The sequence below is a fragment of the Trachypithecus francoisi genome, unplaced genomic scaffold, assembly GCF_009764315.1.
Source record: "Trachypithecus francoisi isolate TF-2019V2 unplaced genomic scaffold, Tfra_2.0 Lachesis_group11, whole genome shotgun sequence".
Classification (NCBI taxonomy): Eukaryota; Metazoa; Chordata; class Mammalia; order Primates; family Cercopithecidae; genus Trachypithecus; species Trachypithecus francoisi.
Genome location: NW_022681456.1, coordinates 96,659,793 through 96,687,186, shown reverse-complemented (window position 1 = coordinate 96,687,186; position 27,394 = coordinate 96,659,793). Strand labels below are relative to the sequence as shown.

Here is a 27,394-nt window from a genome sequence, read left to right as displayed (position 1 = left end):
CTGTTGATTTTTAAGATATTTTTGGCTACGCCAGGAGCAGTGACTCACGCCTGTAATCGCAGCACTTTGGGAGGCCGAGGCGAGCAGATCACTTGAGGTCAGAGGATCAAGACCAGTCGGGCCAACACGGTGAAACCCATCTCTACTAAAAATACAAAAATTAGCTGGGTGTGGTGGTGTGTGCCTGTAGTCCCAACTACTTGGGAGGCTAAGGCAGGAGAATCGCTTGATCCCGGAGGTAGAGGTAACAGTGAGCCGAGATCGTGCCATTGTACTCTCCAGCCTGGGCAACTGAGCAAGACCTTATCTCCAAAAAAATAAAAAAGAAAAGAACAGATATCTTTGGCTTTCTTAACAGTCCAGATGAAGGCAGTTAAATAAGACACTGAAAGAAAATTAAGTTTTCAACAAGTAGATGACCAGTGACTGAAATTAACCTTTTTTTTCTTTTTTTTTTTTTTTGAGACGGAGTCTTGCTCTGTTGCCCAGGCTGGAGTGCAGTGGTGTGATCTCGGCTCACTGCAAGCTCCACCTCCCGGGTTCATGCCATTCTCCTGCTTCAGCCTCCCGAGTAGCTGGGACTACAGGCGCCCGCCACCATGCCCAGCTAATTTTTTTGTATTTTTAGTAGAGACGGGGTTTCACCGTGTTACCCAAGATGGTCTCCATCTCCCGACCTCGTGATCTGCCCGCCTCAGCCTCCCAAAGTGCTGGGATTACAGGTGTGAGCCACAGTGCCCGGCCCCCAATTTTTAAATTTATCCACACATTGGCTGGCCACGGTGGCTCATGCCTATAATCCCAGCACTTTGGGGGACAGAGGCCAGCAGATCACTTGAGGTCAGGAGTTCAAGACCAGACTGGGCAACTTGGTGAAACCCATCTGTATTAAAAATACAAAAATTTTTAGCATGGTGGTGTGGGCCTGTGGTCCCAGCTACTTGGTAGGCTGAGGCAGGAGAATAATTTGAACCTGGGGGGTGGAGGTTGCAGTGAGCCAAGATTGGGCCACTGCACTCCATCCTGGGTGACAGAGTAAGACCCTGTCTCAAAAAGAAAAAAAAAAAGAAAAAAAAAATCCACATACATATTCAATAATTGCAAACATATACAACATACAGCTTTTCAAAATAAAGCTATGCTATAGGAAAATAACGTTCTACCATAGTTTTAAATATTTATATTCACAAATTTAACAAATCTATGGAAAATATTTATATTGTTACAGCACATCACTTTTGATAGAATACTAGTTCATCAATAATGAAGTTCAAAATGTAATACATTAACAGAAAATAAATATTCTCACTGCTAGTAAACATGGTGAGACAGGTGCTACGCCAAATAACTAGAAAAAACTTACTAAATATTATGATTAAATATCTGAAATATAGCAGTATCAAATAATATTAAATATGACATTACACTATGACAAAGTATCATTATTAAATACTAAGCTGAGTAAGGGCGAGTTTTATGTGTAAACGATCCCACCTAATATAACTTAATGAGTGATGAAGTTACTATACTCAAACCCATCTCAGGCATTGTCCCTATCTCTGTCTGTCTCACCTAATATAACTTAATGAGTGCTGAAGTTACTATACTCAAACCCATCTCAGGCATTATCCCTATCTCTGTCTGAAAGTCTAAGGCAGATTCCGTAAGACCCTACTGAAAATGCAAATGGGAAAAACAGTCATGTACAGCAACAGTTATAAACACTTTAGCTTGAATATATGTATAAGTCTACTTCTCATCATCTAATGAGAACTAGAAAGAAGGCTACAGGAAAAAAGAAAGTTTTTATTGAAAAAGTGTCAAAGAATAACATGAACAGCTCTTTTACACAGGGCAGTCAGGTAAGGCCTCGCAGTTATCTATTCAAGTCGATACCTGAATAATGTAAGGGAGGGAACCATGTGAGTATCTGGGGCAGAAGCATTACAGATAGGAGAAAAAGCAAGAACAAGTCCCTGAGACAAGTACTTGGGTGCTCAAGGAAAAGCAAGAGAGACAGCAGGTTAGAGCAGGGTGAGCAATGATGAGAATGGCAGGAGAGGAGGTAACCAGGGGCTACATCAGGGACTGATTTCTATCCTAAGTGTGGATGAAAGCCATCGGAGGGTTTAAACTGGAAAGTGACATGTCCTAGCTGGCTTTTAAAATGATCATTCTACCTACTCTTCTTCCCTCAAGATTCTATCCTATTCTCTTCTCCATTTGCATTTTCTTAGATAACTCTGAGTTTCAACTTGATTGGCTGATGGTTACTAAATCTGTACTTAGTCTTCAAACACTGCCTAATCAATATCTCCATTTGGATGCTTACTGGGGGTCTCAAATTTAACATGAACTTGGCTTACCATGGGTCTCTCAATCCTCACCCCTCTTCCTCAATCTCCTTCTCCCCAGTGTACCTCATTAGATAAACAACATCACTATTTACCCAATTGTTCTCATCAAGAACTTAGTAGCCACTTTAACTTCTCTTATTTTTACACTGGACATCGAATTCATCATCAGTCATACTACCAACATATATTCCAAATCTGACCGTGTCTTACCACTTCAATGGTTTTTAACCACCAAAGGTTGCTCACCCAGTCAAATTACAACAGCCTTATAACTGACCTCCTTAATTCCAGTCTTGCTTCCCCAACCCCATTCTCCACTTCAGCTGTCACAGTCACCATTTAAATGCATAAATCAGATCACACCATCCTCCAGTGACATCCATCCAAAAAAAGAAAAATCCAAACTCTTTTTTTAACTGTGGCCTACAAATCTCTCCGTTATCTGATTCCTATGTATCCTTCCAAACTATTTCAGTCCACTCCCCTCATCACTCATAATATTTTACATATGGTAGCCATCTTTCTGTCACACCACTCCAAACTCTTTTTTTCTTTTTTTTAGAAGGAGTCTCACTCTGTCACCAGGCTGGAGTGCAGTGGCATGATCTCGGCTCACTGTAATCTCCACCTCCCTGGTACATCCCTAGTTCAAGTGATTCTCCTGCCTCAGCCTCCTGAGTAGCTGGGATTACAGGCACGTGCCACCATACCCAGCTAATTTTTGTATTTTTAGTAGAGATGGAGTTTCTCCATGTTGGCCAGGATGGTCTCGATCTCCTGACCTTGTGATCCGCCCACCTCGGCCTCCCAAAGTGCTGGGATTATAGGCATGAGCCACCACACCTGGCCCCAAACTCTTTCTTGACTCAAGGCCACTGTACTGTTCTTCCTTTTGCCTGGGATGCTGTTCTCCTAGATTTTCAATCATTCTCTCCTTCTCCTCAGTAAATATACACCCAAGGTGATCAGTGGCATAGAATCATGCTGGTTGGTTTAGGGAAACCTCAGCTTCTAACTACTGGTGCTTCCCCAGTCACTCTCTCCCAGTATCAATATCTTATTAGTTTAAGTACTGTAAAGAAAGTAAAGTATCTTAATCATTTATTGCATTCACGTTCATTGAGTAAATCTGCTCGCTTCACCTCTTCAATTCCAAAATGTAAGCTACTTTAGGAGAGAGGCCTTGTTTGTTTTATTCATTGCTATATTCCCCATCATGACAAGTGCCTGTCCTATATTTATTGCCTGTCTGCCTACATGAATATATATGAATACTTTAGAATTCAGTTCATCTATATATAGGTTAAATTAGCTTTATACTCTAATGAAAGAATCTTGCCCCACTTAAAAATCTGTTTCTATGAGAAAATCCATTTCATAGTCCAAACAACATTCAAATAAAATTTTTAAAGTTGATCTGTATGTGAAAGTTTATAATATTTAGAAAGTGTGTTAAAAAATATACATCTTCACTGAAGGCTAGTGTCTAGTGGCCAAAATAATCCAGTGAGCCATGAATACATCCGAAACAAAAATTTTAGTGGTGCCTTCTGCAACCAACCAAGTGGATAAATGTATTTTGGATTGCCTTGTGGGTTATAGTACACAGAGTACAGTTTCTATGTAATCTGGTCCAACATGCAATCCAGAATCCTATACACACCAATTATGGGCCTGTCATTAATCCTTTCATTAATGATTTGGCTCATGCAGTTTAATTAAGCAAATGAAAGTATGCAATGTAGTTCTGCTAATGGTATTAAGATTAGTAGGTTCACTAGCACCTTAGAGAACAAACTCGGAATTCAAAATGCCATGTTTTGTTCACAGTGCCTAACATTATAGGGAAAAATATCTTAGTAAAGCTATTTCCTCAGAGAATCATAAACAGAATAAATCTTCTAAAGAAAGATGTCCCTAGATTGCATAAGTCTTTGCCTGATGCACAATGATTTTCACTAAAACACGTTTCCATCACAAATAGAATGAATTAAAGTAATTATGATCCTTTATGTCTTACATCATATTTATTTGCAATGTTAGAAATCTAAGGTGTAGCTCTATATTCTATCTCCATTTTCCCTAACAGGATCAAAAAATAGGAATTTGACCCAAGAGTCTTAAGTACCGAACACCAAATAAAGTCATCCTGAAAGAAAAGTCTTTCAAAATTATCAGAAATGAGAATGAAAAAAATTATTATTACTAATTCAAGTGGTCTCTCTTGCTACAAAATCCCTTTTGTAAAAAAATAAATAAGTGCCTTTATGCCACATGCAATCTGGGCACTTAGCAGTCTTCCCTAAAGGGTTCCAGTTTATATTTATTTCACTGTGCAAAATTGGCAGGTAGACAACAACAGTCTTAACGAATCATATCCTCAGGGAATAAACCTATCTTGTTCACCGATTCTGTCTGATCTTCAAAAATCCTCATGAATTCCTTTTGGGTTGAAAGAGTTATACCCTTTACCTAAAATCGTATTTGTATGCTTTCAATTAAGGAACGGCTTTTGCTGTTAATTTCTAACAGAAATTCTAGATAGTCATCTCTAATAGTTCTTATAACATTCCAAAAACACATTCTCTTTCGACATGCTTCACCCACTTATAAGCTCAGGCACTTATTAACTAATCCATATAGTCGACTAAATATATTTTTAAAATATAACACAGATACAAATATAAAGGATAGCTTAAAATGTGAAATAATATAAACCATGGGACCTACAGGAGACAATGCAATACCTCCGTGGAAAAGTAATGAGAATCTGAACTAAGGCAATAACAGCAAGAAGGGAAAGAAGAAGACAGAAAGAGAAGCATTTTTTTGTTAGAAGGAATAGGACTTGGTGACTCAGAAAATGTCAAATGTGAGACAGAAAGTGGTTAACCCTGCATCCAAGTTTTCTAACTGAGTAAACTGTGTTGATGAATTATTCTCAAGATAAATCACAGAAGCAGAAGCACATGATCTGGAAGGAAAAAATCATAAATTTTAGATCTACTTGAGTTTTAGGCTTCTGTGAAGTATGTACTAGGAAATACTTAACAAGCTATTGAAACTTACATTTGCTAAGGTATCCAGAGGGATAAACACTTGAGGGTCATGAGGTATGGTAGGGACACGGCTGAGATCTCCCCAAAAGAGTTTATACAGTGAGATGAGATAAAAATTGAAAATAAAGCTATGAGAAAAAATAATATTAAGGGATAAGAGGAGGAAATAAAGCTTAAAGTGACAGATAATGGGTAAACAGGGAGGCTGGAGAAGCAGCAAGGGAGTTTCTGTGGAAGTTAGAAACGAATGTTTCAAGAATGGAGTAGTCAATTCTGTTTGGAAAAGAGAGAGAGATTAAGAGGTAACGAGTGAAGAGAAGATACTCAATCTTGATCTAACCTATGTCGGGGTAGTTTAAGCAGAAGTGAAAACCTGATGAGGAGATAGTAAAAGAGGGATCATGAGGGTAAAGCAGTGTAAAGATAAAATTTCTTACGATGAGAAAATAAAATTTTCTTATGAAAATAAAAGTATTCCTACAAAACAGAAAGATTTGAAATGAAATATATATTTATGGTTTCTAGGAGGAGTATCTCTTATATAATAAAATTTAGTCACTAGTGACTATTAAAGGGAAAAGAATTAGCCATGTTTGAGGTACCTTCCTATCCCATACACTTCTCTCTGCCCTGTACTCAAGGCAACTACACTAATAGGAAACACATGTTCCCAACTTCACTCAAAATATCCAACCCAGTGGAAATGTCCTTACCTGCCAGTTAGTATGCCCTTTAAAGAGTAGTTTGAACTAAGAAACACAGAAACTATATTCAGGGAGAGTGGTACTTGGAAGTCTATGTCCAGTTAGAAGTAGTGAGGTCATTTCCCTAAACAGAGAAACCTGGTCTTCAGAGAGAAGCAGAAGCTCAGAGAAAAGACATGGTAAAAAGAATATGTGGCCTGAGAGAGAGAAAGGGAAATGGAGAGGATAGATATCTCACTCACAACTCACCACCCTGTTTCCAATGCCAGCTTCCATAAAGTCAAGTTACACTTCACATTTATGACATGCTCATAATCCCTTTAATCAACCACCTATGAGTGAGAAGTGAATACACTTCTTTCCTTATAACTCAACAACTATAAAATGCAGTTTCTTTTCTGATTCTTTTTAGGACATTTGGAAAACTTCCCATATAGTTATGCAAATAAATTGTAAATGTCTAGTCACAATGCTATAAACCTTAATCGTGAGCAGGAAGGTGGCATGGCAACCACAACGAACTTTACTTATGGAGAGCAATAAGCTTGTTGCAGCATTTTTTTTTCAACCTGTAAAGAGGTAAATCACTTAGACAGACTGTTCCTGAATACTTCTTCACATGATTCTGCTGTATGCTTCATAACACAAATAAATCTCATACCTCCTTCAGTGAAGGCGGCAGTAGTAAATGTGATTTTTACCACCATACATATCCAGGTTCCCAGAGTTTCCAAATCTGTTTCCTAGCTTGTAATCCCCCTTTCTGTCTCATCTTTTCTGAATCATTGCACTCCCCTTCTCCAAACTTCATGGGAAATCGCATGTCTATCTGTTTTAGTTTGACAGCCTACAACAGTGGAAAAGTTAAAAAAATCTTACCCTCCTACATTTCTGGGCACTGTTAGTCCAGCCAGCCTCCTAACCCTGACACAGCTGGTAATTCTACATCTGTGTACCCAGATTTCACCTGGCACCTCAGTTATCCCCTTTCAGAATGCTGTTTTCACCCTCATTCAGCCCTTCCTACTGGGGGTGGCCTAATTCCAACTTCACAGGTCAATAAACAAGTTGATGGATTAGCACAATATTTTGCTGGAGTATCTCACTCTCATTCCTCCCTTCCCATCTGCACCTCTTTTTCTGTCTAGCTCTGTTGCCCAACTACTCCTGGACCTGGAAACCTCCCCAGGTAACAATTGTTGCCTAGCAACTAGAGCTCTTGATAAAAGAGGAATAGATCGAAGGAGGGACCCCAAAAAGAAAACAAAACTGTAAGTGGCTTGAGGACAGAGATTATGTCTATCTTGCCCATATTATGCCCTCTGAAACTAGTATCGTGCCTGGCATATACAGGTATTCAGGAAATATTGGTAAATAAACTACAAAAAAAAAAAAAAAAAAAAACAGAATAACAAACCACTCTACCTACACTCAACTACTTCCCATTCTCTCAGAAGTTAAACCTTCCAAAAAGGCACAGGCTCATTATTTCATCTTGCTTAACTTGATCCAACTTCAAACATCACTAGGAACTGCAATTATCATTTATTTAAAAAATTAAAATTAAAAATTAAAAAGAAGATTAGTCCATTTTACTTGCTAAAGGTCACTTTTTTAAATTAGCTCCTCCAAAATGTTTTTCTGGGGTTCTTTTAAAATGTTACTTATTTTCTATGATGATCATGTTACATGAATAACTTAATAGGTGTATAACTTTAATATTAATAAGTCAGCATAAGTACTAATCATTATATTATAATGTTATAAAAACATAAAAATATGAACTTACATGTTTGGATAAGTTGGGGCTCTTTGAATCAACATCATACCTAAAAAATTGAAATACAAAACTCAAGTTATTTCCACAAAATACAGCTAGGAAAAAAAAAAACAGTATTTTCCAGAACACATATATAATATAAAAATGAAATCCAAAATAATACCAATAGAAAGAAAAACTTAGCCAATTTTAAAGTTTCACACAATCTGTGGCTTACATGCCAACGGTAGAATTCACGATCCTTGGGTTCTTTCATTTCTAAACACCTAACAAGTCTTAATATTTTCTCAATAATCAATTCTGCTTTTTGATAAGTTTAAACTTTCTCTTTTCTGCACTTATGTTTAAAATTTCTCTTTTCTGTGCGTCAGTAGTAGCCTAGTACTTTTCAACTTACTTCAAAATTCCTTAAAAACTGAAAAGCCCTCTTCTCTAGACATCATTTTAAAGGGCAACATGAGGGATCCTTGCGGTGATAGAAGTGTTCTGTATGTTGCCAGGATAAATGTCAATATCCTATTTGTGATATTGCAAGATGTTGCTACTGGGAGAACCTAGGTAAAGGATACACAGGTCTCTCTGTATAATTTCTGAATTATTTTTTACAACATCATGTGAATGAATCTGTGTTTATCTCAAAATAATTTTAAAAATCAAATTACTTATTTAACAAACAGATCCTGGTAACAGGCTGTCCTTAGCACACATTTTAATTTTTACTTACTATCTTAAATGCTATTGTCAAATTGGCTGGAGTAATGAGACATTATTTTTCCCTAATCACAGAACTTAAAGAAAACATACATCTTATGGAAACAGATACATATTTAAATAAGACTACCATGTGTTCTAGTTTTGACCAGTTGGTACCAGAAATTAGTCAGTTCTTGAAGAGATTCGGCAATAAGATCATTCATTATCACTTTATCCCCTGGCATTAAAGAGTTTGTGGAAGTAGAGAGGACACTGATAGTCAAAATACCTTCAATTTGCCAAATTCTTGTATAGGAAAATATTTGTACTGACTACAGTCCTTCTCCCAAATCATGTTCATTTCAAATTCCTTGTGAATAGCTTCCTACCAAAAATTAACTGCCTTTTTAAAGGTTAATTAAAGTCTCCTCTCTCACATAACAAGAATGTTTTCACAACTAAAGAAAGCATCTCAATCAATAAATGTTCACTGAGTATATGGATGCTAGGCAGAGGGTCCATTCACTGCCTAGCAAAGAATGTTCACCATAAACTAGCTTTAGAATTGCAATGGTTCTAGGTAATAATTATCCAAGGATACTAAGGCTTCGAGGTGAAAGGACAAGGTCTTTTCTAATGGATAGATCAGGCAAACAATACCTAAACATCAGCTCATTACTCCAAGTGATGGGATGTGAGAGATAACACACACAGCCACTCAATAGAGATGGAATGTCTTGTCTCACCTTCTCTTTTAAAAAATATTCTGAATCTCATCAACAGATAACTGGTATTAAAAAGGGGAAGGAGATTATTATAGAATACAGGAGACACAGGAGAAAAATACAATGTGTGACTCTTGTTTGGAGCCGCACTTAAACAAACTAATTGTAAGACATTTTTAAGACAATCAGAGAAATTTCCAAATGTCCTGAATGTTAGCCGCCATTAAGTACTTATTTGGGGTAAGGTGGTCTTCTAAAAACAACTAAACAAACAGGAGGGTCATAAATAAGCACCCTTATGTGTGAGGGCTTTATTTTGAAGTATTGAAAGGTGAAATGATTTGCTTTAAAGTGATTCAGAAGTAAGTATATAATAAATAACCTGGAGGAAGTAAATGAACCAAGACTGGTAATATATACATGCCACTTTTGAATATGCTTGAAAATGTCCATGATAAAAGTTAAAATATTTAGAGCTTTCTCTGTGTTTATCCAAGTAGTCTCTCCTCCAGAAGTCACAGGACTTCTGGAGGAGAGACTACTTTCCATAGGGAGAAGCAGAAAGATGAAGGATTAAATGCAGAGAATATGACTTCTTGTTATTATTTTTTAAATAAGGAGGAAGTTAATTACCTCTCTCTTCCAACAGCACACACTCATTATGACCTGTTTACCTACATAAATGAATTTATTTTCATAATTTTATAATTAAACTTTACAACACCAAAAAAAAAAAAAAACAACAAAACAAAACAAAACAAAAAACAACGCATGATGCAAAAGCCTGCCTCAGAAGAATTACAAATTACTCTCCTTCACATCAAGGCATTCTGAGCACTTTCAACAGCTATAGCCTAGAATTTTAAATCAGCAAATTGTCAACATTCACTGTAGAACTACAGTTGCTAGTATAAAAAATATATATTTTTATCCAAGAAATGTTTCTTATATAAGAAAATTTTAAGGTAAGATTGAAATTAGCAACTAAAACAATATCAGAGATGAAATATAGCTGTACTAGCTCCTTCTCAAAAATCAACTCTGCAAACTATCTTCTAAAGAACCGAGTGTGGATTGGGGAGAAATGACATCAAATGTTCAGTTAAGAAGTAAAAGGAAAATGTTTTCATCACAAAAAGCATAAGTACCTCCAAATACAAGCCTCTTTCACTGTATTTTACAAAGCTTTTTAAATACCATTATCTCATAGGTAATTTATATCATACACCTGAATACAATATGTTAGAGTATAAAGCATTAGAAATTACCATTTTTCTTTTCTTTTTTTTGGAGACAGAGTCTCACTCTGTTGCCCAGGCTGGAGTGCACTGGTGCAATCTCAGCTCACTGCAACTTCTACCTTCCCGGTTCAAGTGTTTCTCCTGCCTCAGCCTCCAGAGTCACATAGGTGGGTGACATAGGTACCCGCCACCACACCTGGCTAATTTTTCTATTTTTAGTAGAGACAGGGTTTGACCATGTTGGCCAGGCTGGTCTCGAACTACTCAAGTAATCCACCCCCCTCAGCCTCCCAAAAGGGCTGGGATTACAGGCGTGAGCCACCATGTCTAGCCTAAAATTACCATCTCTCTTTTAACACAATTTTTCTTCTAACTTTTCTAAATATATCAAGACTTCTCTGGGCCTCACTCTCACAGGTCATAACATAAACACTACATCCTAACTGGTTACAATGTATACGTGTACCTGTGTATCTGTTTATGAGTTCCATATTTTCTTTAAGGAAGAGAGAATATATCATCATGGAGGAAGCTTGGTGGTTTCTCCTAAGAGGATGCATCCACTGTGCCTAAATTTAGTAACAAATTTTGTAAACAACTTCATCCTGCCATTGAAACCTTACTACTATAGTAATGAATTGGCAGTAGCTGATTTGGGTGAACCTCAAGGATTATGTTTTTGATTCGAGAGTAACAGATATTGATGGAAATTTTTCTTGTATTTCTGGAATTGCAACTAAGGCCCAAAGAGAAAAACAAAATATGTGATCATGCTTAGCTCAGAGCTACTGAGTCAATCGCAGGGTCACATACTTTCTCCCTAAAGTTCAAGGGACCAGTCCATCACCAGGTGATGAACACACTGTTCATAAGTGATTACTTTTCCCTCTCTGTTGGGGGGTAGTAGGAAGGTTCTTTCTACTCTCGAAAGCCAAGTAAAGTGTGGCTCCAAAATCTGTGCTGCATCTGGTTCATCAGTAAGCTATGGGGCCCTGCTGCAAGTCCACCCTGGGGCCGTCAATGGAAGAGAAACTCACTGGAAAGTTCTAGAAAGTGTTTTCTGAGAGATGAAAAACATAGAATAATGTCCTCTTCGGCCCCTCCTCCATAAGGACAAGACAAGCAGGGTGCTTAAAATGTGTCCCCTGAGTCTGATTGCCATATAAGGTCTGTATTTTTTGGACAATAGGAGAACCACATCTCAGTCTCCCAACACCGCCTACCTTTTTGCATTCCCACCTCCCTTCTGGCCTGCAAGGAGCTGGGCAACAGCTCCAGTTGAAGGGAGAGGAAGTGAAAAGTCTTAAATTAAGTTTGAGATTAAAGTTCTAAAATAAAAAGTACCTACCAATTAAAAGAGTAACATGGTTTTAAGAAACAAAAGTGACTGAAAAGGCATGAAATTAGACTTTGACATTGTTAAGGGAGCCCTTAACCATTGGAAAAAAATCACAGTTGACATTGTGTTGGGACAACTATACTAGAAGAAATAAAACAACTTATTTTTCCTCAAAGTGTTGAGATCCATCTAAAGTATTTTATGGTAACATTATACATTTCATGATTATCACCATTTTATTTATCAAGAAAATAATTCTCTAGGTAAGTCATATCTAGACTCAGGAATCCCTTTTTAGTGTTCCAGTCCGAATGGAAACACGAATGAGAAGTGTCATTTCTAAATTATCCTATATCTGGCACATACTATGAAGTGATAAGACTAGCCACACTTCCTGCTCAAATGCATTTTGGTACAGCTGCTCTACCAATAATGAAGTTTTCAACCATGACAACAAAGTAGATTTATTAGGAACCTGTATTATCATCAGTGTGATAATTATAATAAAAATAAATAAATGTCAAAGTTTATTACTTTCTCTGTGATATATACATAACATGATGAGAGAAACCATGTCTCTTGAGAATAAGTACATGGATCAAAAAGTCAAGGGAATTTTAGGACTCATAGCCGATAAGGTAATCTTGAAAATATATCTCAGACATAACATAGTAACAATAATAAAAATTAATATCGGTTAACTATTATAGTACTTACAAGAATTTGGGTCAGTGGTAGCAGAAATAAGTTGTCACTCTCTATGTCTTTCTCTTTTTCTCTTACTGTCACTACAATTGTTTAAGCACTGAAATTTTTTTAAGTTTATAAAAGCCATTTCTCCAGTTTAGATAAAATATGTTCAAAGTTTCTTTTTTAACTTTTTTAGAATTTTACAAAATCAATAGGTATTAAGTAAATCCAAAACAATTCTGAAAACCATTTACATCTATCTGTTGGCTAATTTACACTAGTGCATCTTTCATCATGCTGTTCCTTCAACGAACTATGTTACTGCAATAAAAATTGATCAGATAAAATGAGGCCATTTTTGTCACACCCAACTAAAACAGAATCAGGGCTGAAGGGGCAGCAGAGCCATGGGGAAAATCACTTGGGAGTCACAAACACCTACTCCAGGAACTGTCTCACAAGCCCAATCCAAAACCTCAAGGACCTGCTATGATCTTGAGACAAGTTTAACCTAGTAATTGCCACCCCTTACCAAACAGAGATCGCTAGCTTCTGTAAAACACAACCAGCATCAATAAACTTTCTTTCAAAACAACCTATGTAATTTTTCTCTTTTCCCAGTAAAACTCCAGCCTTTCCTTTTGCTCTCTGAACGCACCAGAAACCATTCTGGTATGCGTGTGTACATGTCCAATTGCAATTCTAATTATTATATATTATTCCCAAATAAACCCTTTTCTTAGAGATTAATCTCGGTATATATTTACTTAGGGTTGATACTGCCAATATGTCAGAATATTTGCAGTAGTTCTCTGGGTGGTAGAGGTTGGGACTACTGGTAATTTGTATTGCTACTTTAATCTTTTTTATTTTCCAATTTTCTTACCATGAATATGTTACTTTTACTAGGAATAACACATTGCTAAGTATTTTAAAAATCATCACAGGTATAATATATATACATAACTCGTGAACTATTACACTATTTCCACATTTACTTACACAGATATCCTGAAGAAATCACAATAATAATGATGATGATAATAATAAGCCTGTTCTTTCAGGTTAAAGGTTATTATGTGAGTATTCTAAAAAATGGAAAATCAAAAGGAATTAAAGTGATAGAGAAGACACTACATGAACTAAGAGGATGGGTTTGTTATTCTTCTTGATGATCTTCTGCAGGTAACCTTTTCTAGCCCTAGTTGTTTGAACTTTTCAGCAATCATATAAAATGGAGATATTCTTTGAATTTCTGAAACTAACCAAATACATACAAAAGGTAAAATGATACTTATTTAATTCCACTTTGCAATACGCTTTCACATTTCAAACATTACATTGTTTCTGTAAAAATTGCTTCAACTTCAATTAGGAAGTTAAGGAAGTTAAAATATATCTATTTACTTAACATTGATTTATGTTACTTTATAGTTTCCTGTCACTCTGAGATAAATGTTCCTGGAACAGATGAGTTTTGAGTATCACGTAATGAATGAAGAGCAGGACATGGATCTAAAAATCAGAGCTAAGTAACTGACAAGGAGTTCAGGGAAGTAACAAAGCTTATAGGATCTCCAATGTTGAAATTAAAATAAAATATAGAGATGAATCTCTAAATTAAATATTTTATTTGGGATGCACGGAATTGCAATTCAGGGCTTATACACACAGACCAGGGTGGTTTTCATGCAGTATGTCCAAAAAACAAAGGGAAGGTTGGGAGTTTTATTAGAAAGAGAAATGCTATATATTGTTTTGAAAAAAAAACTCATTGGCACTACAGCAGCTTTTGGGAGCTGGCAAAAGTGGTGATTGGTGAGTGATGGTGTAGGTAAAACCAGTCATAGAGTCATGGCAGGTCATGACTGTTCTTTAGGGTTACAGTGAACGGATTCAGCAATTGGCCTTGTGGAAAATTCAATTCTTGGAACACGTGCTGTAAGTGCTTTCTTCCTCTGGCCTCTTGACTCCGATTTAGTTGGGTATGACAAGAATGACTCAATTCGTATAATCAACTTTCACACGAAGTTGATTTCAAAGATTTAGAACCAGACAGTGGATACTCCGGTTTGCATCCTATAATCCTAAAGTTTGACTCTAAATAATGTGTCCTCTCAAAATGTAAACTATATATAAATACATATTACAAAAAGATTTGCATCCAAGGAAACTCACTGCAGGATATATGTAGTAGAAAAAATGGAACCAGCCAAATGCCCATCAGAAAGTGTTTGGTTAAACAAATTGCAGTTCTTTTGAACAATGGAAATTATATAACCTTTAAAATGAATGTGGTATATGCATATTTTGTGGCATAAAAGGATACCTGCAAAATACAAGGTAAAGGAAAATATATTTATTGCAATTCCTGTATGCATATGTGTATGCTTAAAGGGAAAAAAAGATCTGCCAGCATATACATTGAATCATTTGCAGGTTTGGGGGGCAGGGGACGATGCTTTTTTGTATTAGGATAAAAGGAAGCTTTCATTTTACATGTCTGTATCACTTAAAGTTTGTAATAAATATTTATTACTTTCAACCATGAAAATAATGCAGATGAATGAAAAAGGAAGAAAAAAGAAAGAAAAAAACAACAGGGGGAATAAAGAATCATGAAATAGAGGCTGGTTTTAACAGAAAGTTAAGTTTGGGATTAAGGAGGAAAAATTAAGAGTCCCATGCTGGTGTAAAAGAAAATTCTTTTTTTTTTTTTTTTATTATACTTTAAGTTCTAGGGTACATGTGCAAAACGTTTATATCATGTATAACTCCCCAATGCAATCCCTCCCTCCTCCCCCCTCCCCATGATAGGCCCCAGTGTGTGATGTTCGAAAATTCTTAAAAAACACTTGCTACCAAGGCCCAGAATAATGGGAGACTTCAACCACATACTACATGATTGATATCTGTTTCAACCACATACTACATGATTGATATCTGCTTTTTAGTGGCAACACTGAGTGCAGCCTGTACCATAAACATCATCAGGAAGTTACCACATTCCATCTCAGTTTCTCTTCTGATAAGCCTCATTTTTACTATTTGGAAAAGAGTTTCTAAAAAATAAAAAACCGAATACGGATGTAATAAATTTTGTTTGACAAATATGACAAATACTTAGTATTCCTGAAGAAAGAAGCTAGTATAAGATCTTTTTTAAACACAAGCGCTGCGGGTTATTTACCATGTGTATTTTAGAGGAAAATGAGAAAGCCTATTAATAGTAAAGAGCTCTTATTTTTTAAATTATGAAGCAAATTATGACTTTTTCAAATAAGATATTGGTAGCTTTTGTTATCAAAAGTATTTATAAATTGTAAAAGCGTGGTACATCAGGATTTTCAGCTATTTAAAACAAGACATTTATCTTTTTAATGTTCATAAATTTCCTTTAATTATTTTGATATTTTAAGCATATTTTACCCACCTCCCCACAACAGATTTCCTTTTAATCATATCTAAATACTTCAACAATCACTACAGTTCACTTCTGTGGAACAAAAACTCTATAATAATATAAACAGGCTGACTCTAGGTTCTCTGTGGACAGAAGTTTGATTTGACAGTAATGTTTTAATATGCCAGATTCAGTATCAAAGTAACAAGAATACTTAATGTATTTAAAATGCTGACTCGATTATCCTGGCCCTTGGAAAAATACAAGACTACCAAAGGATGAACGGAAGCCATAGTTAGGCAGGGATCCAGTTGCTATGCTAAGAAGCTGCTGAGACAAATATCTGAGAGACATCAGCCATAAGAGTGGATGTGATAACTTTGGAGTATACCTAGAACTTGTAGGAAATCCACTGAAGCCCGGGGCAGTTGGGAAGAACATCCATATACACCGTCCTGCATGGCTAAACTGCTCACCTATTCATTCAATACGTATTCAGACCTACAAAATGCAAAACAGGGGGCTTGCTTGGGCCACACTCTGAACAGAATTAATCTGGTTTCCTGCCAATATAATCTAGAACTCAGTGCAACCATAAGACCTTGCCTTATATTAGTAATACTGTCTTTAAAAATCAAATTTTTCTAAATGCAAATTTTAGTAGAACTTACAAGTCAAAACGAAGATTTTCTCTTTCTTCAAAAAAGTAGTCCAGAATAAACTTTCTTACAAAATCAGGATTTAAAGTATTATCAATTACTTCAGTTCTTCCAAACTGTGGAAAGAGAGAATTTAAAATTAAACCTTGCATGGCTACTTATTACAAGTACAGTACATAACATCACACAGTTCTTTTAAAAAATAAGCAATAAATAACCAAATAATAAAAATTTTTTAGAGATCAAATCATCTCTCTTATTTATTCAGGGAAATCAGAAAACAAGTCCTGAGTTCATTCAAAAATCAGCTTCTCCCCAAAATTCGTATGACAAACCATAATGTTTCTCCTTCTCCTCTCCCTACTTGAAAGTTAAATCTTCTTTTAATGAAAAGAAGTTATTTCTACCTAAAATTTAAATGTATTTCCTAACCTTGTATATGAGAAGGCCAGGCAATACATATTCTTATAATTGAAGAGATCAAAGTATTCATAACCTTCTTCTTTTTATACAAAACAGTCCCATATACAATGCAGTTTATTAGCCATGTTTTGGGGAGAATGCTCTGAAAATCTCCTACACACATATGTCACAACAATCAGTTGTTTCTAATTAATCATGTTTTAATTTTTACCATATCTTGATAGCTAAAATGGAACCTATTCTTTTTGCATCTTTTAAAGCAATATGCTGCACTTTAGCTTAGAAAAACTAAATCTCTCCATCTTAGGGCAAGTGGAAAACAGGAAAAAATATTACACTTTCTATTTCTCCCTCCTTTCAGTGTGATAGAAGGCCATTTGGCACTTCTCCCAAAGATAGAGCACAAATATAAAATTTACATCTCTTTCCCATCCTTGGCTTACATTCTTCCCTCCCAACTCCCGTGGAATTCTAATGAGAGAATTTTAACTTTAGTTCTGAGCAACATTAGGCAATGAAGCATGCTGTCTTATCACGAACGAACTTGTATTAAACTTCAATGAAATATTATCTTTTTAATAGGAAAACAGAAGAATTGTGCTAATCCATTAAAATGTGAAGCTTTCTTAAACTGTAATAATAAAACCATAGTACAAAATATTGATGACATAGGATTTACTAAGGCTACTTCCAACGGATCACCCCCAAAAAGAACAAATTTTCAGAGGTCTATGCCATTGGACAATGTTTTATATCACAGAACAATATCATACAGACAAATTATAACCCAAGTCACTAATTCAACATTTCAATAATATCAAGAATTTACTTTAAACAATAATATCAATTACAGCCACCAGTTATTGAGTGTTTACTTTGTTCCAAGCACCTTTCACACGTTACTTTAAATATTTACTGTAATTCTGCATGATAGAACTAGTCCCATTTTAGAGATAAGAAAATTAAGGCAGAGTTTCAACCTAAGTCACTTGGCTATAAAATCTGCATTCTTTCTAGGACTCTCCTCTATGTAAGCATAAAACATAGGCCCTGGAGAAGATCCAAGAGTGAGCCTATCCATTTTAATTTTCTAATTTGAAGGGAGTCGGAATAACAGAATATACCCAAATAACCAGGGGCTGGCAGTGCTCGTGTATTTCAAGACAACTGTGCAGAGGTCAGTAAGTTCAAGTATAAACCAGAGGGACCCTCCACTGTCCCACTCTTCCTACTGCTGGGAGGAAAGACGGGTTCCAGACCAGAGCAGAGAGCACCAAAGTTGCAAATGCACAACACTCTCAAAGAGAAACTCAGCCAGTACCCATATTCCCAAGTATTTGGATTTTTAACCCAAACTCCCACTCAGAGAGAATTTTTAAAAATGAAGTGAAATTTCCCACAGTAAGCCCCATTGAGGTGCAGCCAGCAACTCCCCAGAGCCTATTAGCCCTTAAAACACACACAAGCCTATATTCATAGAATGCTGCTCCTCAGCAATAGGAGTGACTGAGTATACTCTGCTATCTCTAGTGAAGATTAATTTGTAGCCATTAAAATCCTGGTTTTAGCAAATCATCTATAAATTATGACTATATCCATAACAATATGTCTTCTAACACACAGTCCTGAAATTGTTTTTGATGACATTACCAGTGACCTTCATATTGCTAAATTCAGTGGTCACTTCTGGCCCTCATCTTGCCAGACCTCTCAGCAGTATGTGACACAGCTGTCCACTCATTCTTTTTAGAAGCCGTCTTTCCTGACTTTTGACACCACATTCCTCTGTGTTTCTCTTCTTCTCAGATTCTCAAGTATTCAACATCTCATTGGCAGAGCTCAGTTCAAGGCACTCTTGTTCCCTATACAATCACTTTTTATTAGGTTATTTCATCTGTTTCTGCTATAGTTTGAATGTATCCCTTCCAAAATTCAGGTGTTACCAACATGACAGTATTAAGATGCAGAGCATTTAAGAAGTGATTAGGCCATGAGGGCACCTTTCTTATGAATGGAATGAAGGCCCTTATGAAAGAGGCTTCATACAGCATTTGGCCATGATTTGCCCTTCTGCCTTCCATCATGTTAGGATACAGCAAGAATGTCCTCGCCAGATGCCAGTGCCTTGATCCTGGGCTTCCCAGACTTCAGAACTGTGAGAAAATAAATTTCTCTTCTTTTTAAATTACCTGGTCTCAGGTATTCTGTTATAGCAACACAAAACAGACCAGGATAATTTCTTTGGTTTCAAATACCATCTACATGATAACTTCCAAAGGTATGTCATCAGCTCTGAGACTCACTTCTGGGTACAGACTCATGCATACAACTGCTTTCTTAACTTATACAAGTGGTTGTTTTATAGATCCCTCAGAAGTATCATCCAAACACAAAATAATTATTTTATATCACAAACATCACCCTAATACTGGTGCTTACCAAGTTTACTTCTTGTCAATAAATGCTACCACTATCTGCTTGAGTTATCAGGCCATAAATGAAAGTCATGAATCTCAAGTCTTTCTTTTTAATCTGCCAACTCCTATTCATCACTACCTCATAAGTTATCAGTTATAACTCCAAAACATGCCTCATTGCTGTTTACTTCTCTCCATAGCTCCTATCATCAGCCTAATTCAAGCTTTTCGTCCCTCTCATGGTCTACCCAAAGAGCCTCCTAACTTACATTTCTGCTTCTTCTTTTGTTCTCCTTCCAGTTCATCTTCTATGTGACATCCAGAGTAATCTTTTGAAAATGTAAACATGCCCATGTCATTCCACTAGCCAAAAAATTGTAATGGCTTCCCATAGTACTTATAATGAAATCTCTTTTCTTTGGTCTACAGGTCTTGGCTCCTATTTTCCTCTCTAACCTCATTATAGGCAGTATCCCTTTTTTCTCTTTGCTCCAGCCTCCTGGCTTTCTTGTAGGCCCTTTTACACACCAAACCCTTTCCCACCTCATGGCCTTTGCACCTGCTATTTCCTCTTACTAGAATGTTCTTAACCCCATTCTTGAATGGCTTTTTCCTCATCCTTTATAAAGCCTCTACTTAAATGTCAGCACACCAGCTCTAAACATCAATCTGAAATAGGTGCTCCATTCTTAAAGTTAGTCTCTCTCACAGGACCTGTCTTCCCCCTTAATAAAACTTATATTTTGATATTATACATTTAAATGTTTATGTTGGCTGGGCATGGTGGCTCACACCTGTAATCCCAGCACTTCGGGAGGCCAAGGTGGGCAGATCATCTGAGGTTCGGAGTTCGAGACCAGCCTGACCAACATGGAGAAACCAAATCTCTACTAAAAATACAAAAAATTAGCCGGGCATAGTAGTAGGCGCCTGTAGTCCCAGGTACTCAGGAGGCTGAGGCAGGAGATGGCGTGAACCTAGGAAGTAGAGCTTGCAGTGAGCCGAGATCGTGCCACCGCACTCTAGCCTGGCAGACAGAGTGAGACTCCGTCTCAAAAAAAACAAGAAAAAAAAAAAAATACAAAATTGGCCAGGCGTGGTGGCACATGCCTGTAATCCCAGCTACTCAGGAGGCTGAGGCAAGAGAATCACTTGAACCCAGGAGGCAGAGGCTGCGGTGAGCCAAGATCGCACCATTGCACTCCAGGCTGGGCAACAAGAGTGAAACTCCATCTCAAAAAAAAATAAAAATAAAAATAAAATGTTTATGTTTCCCCCACTAGACAGTAAGCTTCATGAAAGAACAGGACACAGATATGTGTTTGATTTACACCTGAATAAAACTGAACAAATGGTTAAACAACGGAGATCTGAGATACATTGTTCAGAAAAAATATCAACGGTAATGTATAGTATAACACCAATTTTGGTATATGTGTAGCATAATACCAATTTGATTAAAACATAAGCATATATATGCATATATATATATACACACACACACACACACACAGAAAAAAATAGAATGCAGTGTACCAGAATGTAATGATTATCATCTAATTTTTTTAAAATGTGTTATGCATTTCTGGGTTTTCCCAATTTCTCGCAATGAGTACAATTTACTTTTAAAATCAGAAACAAAAAACTTTCAGGCAGCTTTCCCGTTTTTTAGTTCACTGTATTATAAAAAGTGAAAACTGGAAATAATAAGAAATCTACACATATGTTATGACTAGTTCAGCTCATGGGAAATATGTCGGTTATTTCCTGGATGCTGGAATGTATTAGCTATCAACCAAGTGTAATCTTTTTGACTTGAAATAAAATTTACATCTTAGCTAATGTCTTATACTACTAAATAAATAATTGTTAATTCTTTGGAAAATGTGCAGTGGCATATCATTCTATGCCTATTAAAGGGGTGTAAAATTTTAAGGAAAGACAATTATTAATAATTTTAATTGATGTTATATACCCAGAAACAGCTACATTTTAAAGAATTTTAACTTGTGTCCTAAAAAGTCTTGTTCTGAATATCAATAATACTAGATTATCAAAAGTACTTACGAATCTAATTACAATAACCTCTGGCACAGGCACAATGTACATGTACAAATATGTGGAACCAAGCACTTTTACATAACGATGCTGTATTATGTTTTCGTAATCTTATAGTTAGGAAACTATTCTTTTATTCACCAAGTATGAAAATTTTCTGTTATTTGAAAAAAAAGTATGTAAACTTAAATTTGTTAAAACCATAAAACAATGTTCCCTTTAAAATTCCAAGCAAAAAATGAAAAACAATTCACAATCAAGTCTTTCAAAGTTTTCCTTTGTTTTATGCTTGAGCTAATCGGATAAATAGCTACTTTTCCAGTTTAGGAACAAATCTTGCAGAAAATGATAGAATAGAAATACTCCTCATTTCTAAATCAACTGATTATTAAACTACTTCAGAGAAGCAGTACTGGGAAGAACACTCAGTAACTTCATCTATTTATGGCACCAAGCAGATGAACTATGTTTTGATTAAAATGTTCAGAAAGTTTTAATATATTATGAAGGCCCAGCACAACCATCCAGTCTCACATTCACTTGTCAACTGAAGTGAAAGTGATGAAGAAAAAAGGTCATCTGAACAACTGCACATCTTTAATTCAATTATTATGTTATAATTAAATCTTAGCAGCCATGATATACGGCCACAGTTTCCAGAGATTAGACAAGAGTAAAATAGATGAGTACAGCAGGCAGAATATTCTGACATAATATTAAGATAAATTTAATCTAAAAGCGCAACTTAGGACTATAAATATCCAACTTGCATGAAGGATACCAAACATACAAACACACACAGCTATACACAGAAGGTTTACATTCTCATACTCTTCCTCTTGGAAATAAAACACTGACCTCACCAGAGAATCCACAGCCCTCTTCTTCTAAGAGAGATATACTTCTGTTATATAATTCATTATCCAAGACATTTTTTTCACAATCCTATAATACAAAACTCACTTTATTATAACAAGTAGAATATCTGAAAGCTTTATCTAGATCTTACAATACTACAGATCAATGAGATGTAGCTACAGATATAAAAATATATGTACACACTACACACACACACACACACACAGAGAGAAGTAAAATGACTTCCTTCTAACGTTCTTGGTTACAACAAAATATTTCACATAAGTGACTGTCATTCAATTTTTAGGATCTTCTGTTTCTAGGAAGTCACCTAACTCTTTAACCACCAACAAATGAGTACCTACATCATGTCTCTGTAATTTTCACACATAAAACATAGAACTAAAGTCTACCAGCATTTAAAATTATATTATAGTGTTTTAAAACTTTAGTTAAAACAATTATTAAATTTTATCATGTACTTTAAAATAAAAATATCTTATGAAACTTCTTTTAACATGTCATTACTTGCTATTAATTATTTGATTAGTAACATGTTTCACCCTCTGAATAAAAAAAAAACTGATTCAGTTTATCTAAGAGATCCTTATTGGGAAATATGAATTAATTTTATAACATATCAGTTAGATGTTCATTTATGTGAGACAAAACATCTTTAAATGAACTGGGCAGACTATGTTAAGTTAGATTATTTTAATTTAAATGGTTATATAAATCCAATTGAAAATAAACTTGAAAAAATATAATGTATTGACATCAAACCTGAAGTATTTGAATATCTCAAAACAGTTCACACAGATGCTCTATAAATGTTGTGGACTAGCATTCATTACAAAATAAATAACAATGAATTTCATAAACTCAAAACAAACTTTTGATCGATTATCTTTAAAACTCTTCCAGGGCAATAATTCTTAGATTTTTTAGAATTCTTAAATTTCATTATTCCCTTTGTAAAACTTTCACAACACTTTCTCCTTTTCCTGGAAGTATTGCATAAAATATGATCTCTAGGCACGGTTTGAGCATTGATATTTTTAAATTTTCAATGTTTATTTTTGTGAATTTTATTTATTTAATTTAATTTTGTACTATGAATTTTGCAGGAAAATAGAAACATTGCAAAACTAAGCCTGAGAATTATTTTCATTCACGAGTGATCACAGAAAACTTTTACTCTGCCAGTGACAAATTATGTTGTTTTACACCAACTCTTCCCCTGAGAGCAACTAGAAAAGGTAGACAAAATATTTTTAAAAATCATTTTGGAAGCACCAGAGACCTAACAAAAGGTTATAATTTATGGAACAAAAAAACATGGACAAAAGGGAGGCCAGGAGAGAAGCCCTAAAAGGCTGCTTTTGGGGAAAAAAAAAAAAAAAAGCCAAACTAGTCAGAGATTTTAGCAGTGTATATGCATGTTCGGTCTATATTTCTTTCCATTTATAATATGTCTAAACCTTTAAAAAGTGAGAGAGAAAGATTACCAAAAAAAACTAAGTCAACAAATCTTTAGGCTGGGATTCCAAAGGGCTACAATTGAGAAGGATAAATCAGAAGAACAACCCTCAGGAGCAATGAAAGCCAGATTAGCGTCATTCAAATGTTTAAGGAATTAAGGTGAACTTTTACTAGCCTTTCTGTATCTAAAAGTAAAAGTAAACCCCCTCTAGAAAAATATAAAATCATTCAAACCTTTGCATTATCTCTAATTTTTCATATACCACATGCAGCAATTATCATCAGAAATGAGAACTTCTGTTCCAGCTCTATGTAATAGATCATAGCAGCCTATAGCAGACCAAGATCTCAAATAAACAACATTATACCTCACAGAACTAGAAAACAAAGAAAAAACTAAGCTCAAAGTCTGTGGAAGAAAATAATAAAGATCAGAGAAGAATAAATAAAATAGAGACTAGAAAGATAATAGAAAACAAAATAAAACTAAGAATTGATTTTTTTGAAAAGGTAAACAAAATTGACAAACCTTTAGTCAAGACAGAAAAAAAAGGGAAGACAAATACATAAATTCAGAAATGAAAGAGGAGACATTACAACTGATACCACAGAGATACAAAAGATCATGAAAGTCAACTATAAACAAGTTACCTACAAATTGGATAACCTAGGTAAAATGGATAAATTCACAGAAACATACAACCCAAAAAGACTGAAATTAAAAAGACAGAAAACCTGAGTAAGCAAATAATGAATAAAATGGTTAAATCAATAATAATAGAAAAGAAATATCCCATCAAAGGAAAAACAAGGACCAGATGACTCACACAGAATTCTACCAAATATTAAGAGAAAAAATATGGGTTGATTATCCCTTATCTGAAATGCTTGGGACAGAAGTGTTTCAGATTTCAGAATTTTTCAAATTTTGGAATACTGTATATACATTTTAGGATATCTTGGGAATGGGACCCAAGTCTAAACATGAAACTCCTTTGTTTTATGGTTTAGTGTGTGTCTTATTTATGCTCAGTGTATGTCTTATATATCATATACAATAACTTCAGTAATTTTGTTCCTGAAACAAAGTTTTGATCGCATTTTACTGTGACCCATCAGATGAGGTCACATGTAAAATTTTCCACTTGTGGCATTATGCCAACACTCAGAAAGTTTCCAATTTTGGAGTATTTTGGATTTTGAGCTTTCAGATTAAGGACAATCAATCTGTAATACCAATCCTTCTAAAATACTTCCAAAAACTGAAGAAAAGGGAATGCTTCCAAACTCATTTTACAAGTCTAGCATTGCCCTGTGTCATGGTTAATACTGAGTATCAATTTGGTTGGATTGAAGGATGCAAAGTATTGCTCCTAGGTGTGTCTGTGAGGGTGTTGCCATAGGAGATTCACATTGAGTCAGTGAACTGGGAGAAGCAGGGCCACTCTCAATCTGGGTGGGTACCATCTAATCAGCTGCCAGTACACTAGAATAAAGCAAGCAGGAAAAGATGGAAAAGCAGACTTGTTGAGTCTTCCGGACTTCACCTTTTTCTCATGCCAGATGATTCCTGCTCTCAAATATCGGACTCCAAGTTCTTCAGCTTTTGGACTCTTGGACTTATACCAGTGGTTTGTGATTGTGTGAGTCAATACTGCTTAATAGACTCCCGTTTATACATACATCTATCCTATCAGTTCTGTCCCTCTAGAGAACCCTGACTAATACACCCTGATACCAAAGCCAGACAAAAACATTATAAGAAAAGAAAACTAAAGGCAGCTGTCTGTGATGATCACAGGTGCAAAAATCTTTAACAAAATACTATCAGCCTGAATTCAACAATACATTAAAAGAATCATTTATCATAAGTGGGATTTATCACTGGGATGCAAGGATGGTTCAACATACACAACTCCATAAAGATGATACAGTACATTAACAGAACGAATTACGAAAACTATATGATCAACTCAATGGAGCTGAAAAGGCTTTTAACAACATTCAAGAACGTTTCCAGATAAAAAATTCAAAACAAGTTTTAAAGGAATAAACCTCTATACAATAAAAGACATTTATGAAAAGCCCACAGCTAACATCATACTGAAAGCTTTTCCTCTAATTCAGGAACCAGACAAGGATGCCCACTCTCACACTTCTACTTAACCTAGGACTGCAAGTTCTAGCCAGAGCAATTAGACAAGAAAAAGAAATAAAAGGTATGCATATTGGAAAGAAAGAAGTGAAACTGTTTCTATTTGCTAATGACATGATCTTATATAGAGAAAGTTCTAAAGACTCCACCAATAAACTATTTCAACTGAAGTCAGTAAAGTTACAGGATACAAATTCAACACAGAAAAATCAGTAGTGTATCGTTACACTAACAACAAATTATCTGAAAAGTAAATTAAGAAAATCCCATTCACAATAACATTAAATAAAAAAAACACAAAATACTGAAGAGTAAATTTAACCAAAAAGGTGAAAAACCTGTATAATAAAAACAAAACACTGATGAAAGAAATAATTATGACACAAATAAATGGAAAACTATTCTATGTTCATGGACTGAAAATGTAATATAGTTAAAATGGCCATATTACATAAGTGATGCAATCTCTATCAAAATTCCAAGTCATTTTTCAGAGAAATAGAAAATACAATCCTAAGTTTTATACAGAACCACAAAAGATCCCATATAGCCAAAGTAACCTTGAGAAAAAAAGAACAAAGCTGAAGGCATCACACTACCTAACTTCAAAATCCACTACAATGCTATAGTTTCCAACACAGCATGTTATTGGCATAACAACATATAATGACCAGTGGAACAGGATACAGAGTCCAGAAATAAATCCATGCACAGCACAGCATGTGGAAAGGGAAGATGTTGATCAAAGTGTACAAAATTTCAGTTAAGCAGGAGGAATAAGTTGTAATGATCTACTGTAGAAAAAAGTGACTATAATAACAACACACTGTGTATTTCAAAATTGCTAAGAGAAGATTTTAAATATTTTCACCACAAAAAGAATACTAAGTAGGTGAGGTACTGGATTTCTTAAACAACCTGATTTAATTATTCCCATAATGTAAACATTTAAAATATCACATTGTATCCCATAAATATATAATATGCAACTATTGTCAATTAAAAGTTAAAACAAAAACTTGAAAATTTAATGAAACAACTGAAAGAGATTAAAAGGGACCAAAGAACAAACAAAACAACTGGCAAGCCCTTACCTAAACTAATTTTAAAAAGACAGAAGTCACAAATAAAATAATAAATAAAGAGAAAACATGACAAGTGATGGTACAGGAATAAAAATGATCATAAGGGACTATTATGAACAACTTTAGCCAACAAATTGAATAACCCAGAAGAAACATATAACCTACTAAAGCTGAATCATGAAAAGATAGGCAACTTGAACAGACCAATAGTGAATAAGAGATTGAAGCAGTACTCAACAAGCTCAAAAGCAGTAATCAAAAGGAAA

At 35.3% G+C, this 27,394-nt stretch overlaps 1 protein-coding gene across 4 annotated transcripts in view; it reads right to left on the bottom strand.

Moving 5' to 3' along the window:
* Positions 1-27,394, bottom strand: part of CPNE8 (copine 8) — a 259,399-nt gene that overhangs the window by 180,820 nt on the left and 51,185 nt on the right. For all 4 annotated transcript variants that reach the window (XR_004439964.1, XM_033222447.1, XM_033222445.1 and 1 more), the window contains exons 4-5: positions 16,663-16,766; positions 7,910-7,949 (exon numbers count right to left, since the gene is read on the bottom strand). Coding sequence is in view for 2 of the 4 variants with exons in the window: in XM_033222445.1 (XP_033078336.1) it covers positions 7,910-7,949; positions 16,663-16,766 (144 nt within the window). In the remaining 2 variants the exon portion in view is untranslated. The remainder of the gene's footprint in view (positions 1-7,909; positions 7,950-16,662; positions 16,767-27,394) is intronic.